General features: G+C 69.5%; 2 protein-coding genes across 5 annotated transcripts in view; one reads left to right on the top strand and one right to left on the bottom strand.

Moving 5' to 3' along the window:
* Positions 1-508: 508 nt before the first annotated feature.
* On the top strand, positions 509-4,174 carry EVA1B (eva-1 homolog B (C. elegans)). Of its 2 annotated transcripts, none has more exons than XM_014946518.1 (3): positions 509-707; positions 3,163-3,275; positions 3,379-4,174. In XM_014946518.1, exons 2-3 carry the CDS (start codon positions 3,209-3,211, stop codon positions 3,792-3,794), a joined length of 483 nt encoding a protein of 160 aa, XP_014802004.1. In that variant the 5' UTR covers positions 509-707; positions 3,163-3,208; the 3' UTR covers positions 3,795-4,174. The 2 variants fall into 2 exon arrangements, with proteins under 2 accessions (XP_014802004.1, XP_014802003.1); XM_014946517.1 differs by lacking the exon at positions 509-707 and adding an exon at positions 1,177-1,372 and having other exon boundaries at positions 3,379-4,172.
* A 594-nt stretch (positions 4,175-4,768) lies between these two features.
* Positions 4,769-5,296, bottom strand: part of LOC106890600 (SH3 domain-containing kinase-binding protein 1-like) — a 3,225-nt gene continuing 2,697 nt past the window's right edge. For all 3 annotated transcript variants that reach the window (XM_014946526.1, XM_014946525.1, XM_014946527.1), the window contains one exon: positions 4,769-5,289. In XM_014946526.1, the coding sequence (XP_014802012.1) occupies positions 5,251-5,289 (39 nt within the window). In that variant the 3' untranslated portion in view covers positions 4,769-5,250. The remainder of the gene's footprint in view (positions 5,290-5,296) is intronic.

Raw genomic sequence — 5,296 nt, 5'->3', positions numbered from 1 at the left:
AAATGAGATTGGGGGGGTCTCTGGGGCTGCTGGGCTCGGAGAGGGGTGTGGGGGGGACTGGGGGCCACTGGGGACAGGGGTGGGATGCAGAGCCTCGTGTCCCATGTGTCCAGTCCCAGCGTGTCCAGGGCTGGCAGAGCCCAGCATGTGCTGTGGGTGGGTGGGTGGCAGTGGGGCTGCCCCACAGCCTGGGCTGCTCTGTCCCTGCTGGGGACAACAGGGTCGCCAGGAGTGGGGCAGGACCCTGCCTGTCCCCACGCTGTGGGGCTGGGGCTGCCCAGGAACCCCTGCACACCCGTCCCATCCCATCCCATCCTCATGGGGCTGCGGAACAACATGTGGGGCTTCGACCAGCCGAGGCCCCGGGGTGCTCGGCTGGGATCCGGCCCCCCCCAGCCCCACCGGGGCCCAGGGAGGGGCCGGGCCCGATCCTGCTCCTGCCCCAGGGCGGCTCCGCGTCAGGGCTGAGCCCAGCGTCCCAGGGGAGCGGGACGAGCCCCGGCCCCGCGCCCCGCTCGGTGTCGGGCCGGGGCTGCCATTGGCTCCGGCGGGGAGCGCTGACCGCCAGCCGCCTCCAAACTATTTCCTGTTGCTGCAGCGTTAATGCTAAACAGACCTTTCTCTCTCTTCCCTCTCTCCAGCCAAAGTGCAGTGGGCTCCTGCCGCCGCTCGCCTTCCCGCCCCGCTCGGGGGCCACCGCCATCCCGGTGAGTACCAGCCCCCCTGGCCACCAACACGGGGCTCCGGGCAACAGGGGACAGTGGGGCGGATGGGGCACCCCAAGAGACCCCAACACCCCGCATCCAGCCAGCCCCAATGGACGGGGTGGCACGGATCTGCCCCCCGTCCCCTGCGCAAGGAGCTCCAGCTTTGGGCGTGAGGATGTGGGGCTCAGAGATGTGGGGCTCGGTGCCTGGGGACGTGGGGTTTGAGGGCGCAGGGCTGGGTGTCTGGGGGATGCAGAGCTTGGGGACGCAGCGGCCGAGGATGGAGGGATGGGGACTTGGGGACTCAGGGCTGGGGACACGGATCTTAGTGCTTGGGGACACGGATCTCAGTGCTTGGGGACACAGGGCTTGGTGTTTGGGGACTCAGGGCTGAGCACTCTGGGGCTGTGCCCTGTGCAGGGCTGAGCCCAGCGTCCCAGGGGAGCGGGACGAGCCCCGGCCCCGCGCCCCGCTCGGTGTCGGGCCGGGGCTGCCATTGGCTCCGGCGGGGAGCGCTGACCGCCAGCCGCCTCCAAACTATTTCCTGTTGCTGCAGCGTTAATGCTAAACAGACCTTTCTCTCTCTTCCCTCTCTCCAGCCAAAGTGCAGTGGGCTCCTGCCGCCGCTCGCCTTCCCGCCCCGCTCGGGGGCCACCGCCATCCCGGTGAGTACCAGCCCCCCTGGCCACCAACACGGGGCTCCGGGCAACAGGGGACAGTGGGGCGGATGGGGCACCCCAAGAGACCCCAACACCCCGCATCCATCCAGCCCCAATGGACGGGGTGGCACGGATCTGCCCCCCGTCCCCTGTGCGAGGAGCTCCAGCTTTGGGCGTGAGGATGTGGGGCTCAGAGATGTGGGGCTCGGTGCCTGGGGACGTGGGGTTTGAGGGCGCAGGGCTGGGTGTCTGGGGGATGCAGAGCTTGGGGACACAGCGGCTGAGGATGGAGGGATGGGGACTTGGGGACTCGGGGCTGGGGACACAGATCTTAGTGCTTGGGGACACAGATCTTAGGGCTTGGGGACATGGATCTTAGTGCTTGGGGACACAGGGCTCGGTGTTTGGGGACTCAGAGTTGAGCACTCTGGGGCTGTGCTGCTCACACCCTGTGCCCGCTGCCGCCCAGGACCCCCACGCTGCCACGGACCACGACACCCATCTGTGGGTGCTGAGCACCCCCGTGTCCCTGGGCCAGCCCTGGGGTGCCCTCACCCCGTCACTGGTGGGGTTCTGGGGTCACTGTTGCCTCATGGTGGGGCTCTGCCCTCCAGCCCCACGGCGGGGCCGTGCACCCCCCAGCCAGCCCCATTGCAGGCTGGCGGTGGGGCTGCTCCATGGGGAGGGCACCAGGAGCCTCTTGGGGGGGGTCTCTGCTGGCTGAATTTTGGGGTGTCCCCCCGCGAGGGGCTGCCCAGCCGCGGGACGTGCAGCACCGGACTGTCCGGGGACGGTTCTGCTGATGTGTCACATTTTCTGCATTTCTTTCCTCATTCCTCCCTCCGTGGAGACGTTTCTGGGAAATGAGCTCGTCCCTCGCCAGGGCCGGGCGCTGCGTCGCCTCCTGCCCCACACCTTGGGAGTGCCCCACAGCTGAGGGGGGGGGTCCCAGCCCCACACCGGCGTTGGGGGCACTGCCAGGGCTGGTGCTCACTGCTTGGGGAGGTGGGTCCCTGGGCAGGAGGAGGTGGGGGGCTCACCCCATCACAGAGCTCAGCCACCCATCCCCGTGGGGTGTCACGGAGGGGGCACCCACGTCCCCTCCCCAGCTCCAGGGCAGGTTCCCGTGGGAGCTATGGGGCAGGTGGCTTCTTCTCTTGCACCCAGGGCCACCGCTGGCCCCTCACCCTGTCCCACCCCCAGCTCAGCGCTGTTCCCTCTGCTTGCCAACCCGCTGGCCTTTGCACCGCGGCCGGTCCTTGCCCCCACGGCAAACGGCCGGGCTGGGAGCAGCAGGACGAGGGGGGGGCACACGCTGCCTCACGGCCAGCCCCACACAGCCTGGGGGGCAGGGGGTGAGGGGAGACCCCGGCCAGAGCATGGTGGTTAGTGTCCTGCATCCCGTGTGGGGGACACACGTGTGTGTTTGGTGTGCACGTGAGTGTGCAAGGCAGCACAAACTCCCGTGTGTCCCTGCTGGGGGGTGCTGGGACCCCAGATCCTCCCCCCCACGTCCTGTCCCCGTGTCCTGTGCCCGTGCCCAGGGAAAGCCTGGTCCGGTGTCACGGAGCCACTTGTCACCGTGCCCTGGAGGAGCCGTGTCCATCCTGGTCCCGCAGGAAGGCCAGAGGGTGGTGAGAGAGGGATGGCTCCGGGTTGGCACTTGGGGGGGGTTCAGCCCTGGATGGAGCATCGGGGAGCCCTTTGGGGCACGGTCACACCAGGGCACAGCCATGGAGGGGACAGAGGTGGGGGGGGTGCCCAGCAGCACCTCGCTCAGCCCCTGTGTCCCCCAGATGCCGAGCACGTGCCACCCCTGGAGACACTGAGTGAGGGCAGAGGATGGAGAGCCGCAAGCGGGACATGGAGCTGCTGAGCAACAGCATGGCCGCCTACGCACACATCCGAGGTGAGCCCGCGGGGACATGTCCTTTTGGGGGGGTCCCCAAGGGCCATTGCAGGCCCCAGGGTGGTTTTGGGCTGGTCCCTGAGCCCCTCTGCTCTCCCCACAGCCAACCCCGAGAGCTTCGGGCTCTACTTCGTGCTGGGCGTCTGCTTCGGGCTGGTGCTCACCCTGTGCCTGCTGGTGCTGCGCCTCTCCTGCCGGCCCCCCCCGCGCCCCCCGGCCCGGCCACGGGACTTCAGTGAGGATGAAGAGGAGGACGATGAGGACGAGGACGAAGAAGAGGAGGACACCGTCGACCGCGCGGCGTCCGAGTCGCTGCTGCCGGTGACCGAGATCCCCCTGGAGCCGCACGGCCCCGGGGACGGGGCTCTGGCCGTCAACGTCTTCGCCTCGGCGGAGGAGCTGGAGCGGGCGCAGCGGCTGGAGGAGCGCGAGCGCATCATCCGCGAGATCTGGCGCAACGGGCAGCCCGACATCCTGGGCACCGGCACCGGCACCCTGGGCCGCGTCCACTACTACTGAGCCCCTCACCCTGCCCAGCTCCCCCCGGCCGACACCGCGCCACCCCCGGGAGCAGCCTGGGGCCAGGAGGTGGGAGAACAGGGCTGGGGGGGCTGCTCACTGCCCCCCCCCAGGTTGGAGGGGCTGCCCCAGAGCACCCCTGAACTGCTGCCAGCCAGACCCGGTGCCAGGGACACCCCCTAAGGCCAGACTGGCCCCCGCCAATGCGGGACATGATGCACTTTGAGCCGTTGGTACGACTGAGCGCTGGCACCAGCCGGGCACCCCACGGGGACAAGGACGAGGACAGGACAGACGCTGCCCCCTCGGCTCGGCGTTGGCACCGGGGGGAGGCCCCCGAGGGGAGGGTGTCGCGGTCGGGCTGTACGTCCCGTGTAAGCTGTGGGGTCCTGCCCCCCAAACATGGTGCTGTTACTCACTGCTGCAGCCCGGCCTGGGGGTCTCTGCTCGCTGAGGGGGGGCCCTGTGGGACGGGGCAGCCGCAGCAGCCGGATGAGCGGTGCTGGGGGGGGGACCCAGGCCAATTCCCTCCCCCCGGCCCCTCTAAAATTAGCCAGATCCTTTCCGGCACCGCCCGGCCCTGACCCATGGCCCTCCCGGCGGGGCCAGGGCGGATGTTTCCCTCTGGGCCGTGGGGTGGACGGTGCTCCCCGGGGACGTGGGGCTGCTCCCCACAGGGCTGGGCCACGTCCTGCCCACGCTCCCTGCCCCGGGGGGTGCGGGGGCCCCGCCGCCCCCTCCCCACCCCCTCCCCAGCAGCTTTATAAAAATAGCTCCTTCCCAGGCCGGTCCCCCCAGCGCCGCCAGCGCCGGCAGGATCCAGATGTTTTCCAGATGTTCTCTGGTGGCTGGAGGCCAGGATGTTCCGGGGCTGGGCTGGGAAATGGTGCGGGGGCTGGAGGAAGAGGAGGAGGAGGAGGGGGAGGCGGCGCTGCCCCAGCCCCGCTGCAGGCCCTGGCTCTGTGTCCCAGGCTGGACGAGGCGCAGGGGATGGTGGGGGGCACTGGGCCACCCCCAGGACAGGCTGGCAGAGCCTCTGCTCCTGCCCGTGATGCCTGGCACTTCTGCTCCAGCCATCTGGGGCTGAGCAGCACAGGCTCCTGCCAGGGACTCTGCAGTGACCCAGCCCTGGGGGGACCCCCTGTGCCACGATGGGACCCCCTGTGCCCAGCAGGACCAGCCCTGCCCCCAGGGACCCAGCCGAGTGGAGCCCCAAGCTCTGTCCCCTGCAGCCCCCACACAGCCCAGCAGCGCTCCGTACCCAAAATAGTTTATTTTAAACAATATCTATAAGCCCAGGGTGGTTGCCCCCTCTCGGGGCTGCACCACACCACGAAGCCCAGGTGTGGGGTGAGGGTTCCTGCCCAATGGGTGCAGAACTGGGCTGGGGGGGCACAGGGCACAGCACCAGCACCCTGTTCCACCCACCAGCCCGGAGGGGGGGGCACCCCCGCTGTTAGCAGGGCAGCGCCTTCCTCACCCGCTCGATCTCCGCCTGCGGG

The sequence above is a fragment of the Calidris pugnax genome, unplaced genomic scaffold, assembly GCF_001431845.1.
Source record: "Calidris pugnax isolate Ruff unplaced genomic scaffold, ASM143184v1 scaffold113, whole genome shotgun sequence".
In the NCBI taxonomy this organism is placed as follows: domain Eukaryota; kingdom Metazoa; phylum Chordata; class Aves; order Charadriiformes; family Scolopacidae; genus Calidris; species Calidris pugnax.
The sequence above is the reverse complement of the archived record's forward strand: the minus strand, read 5'-3'. Positions and strand labels throughout refer to the sequence as shown.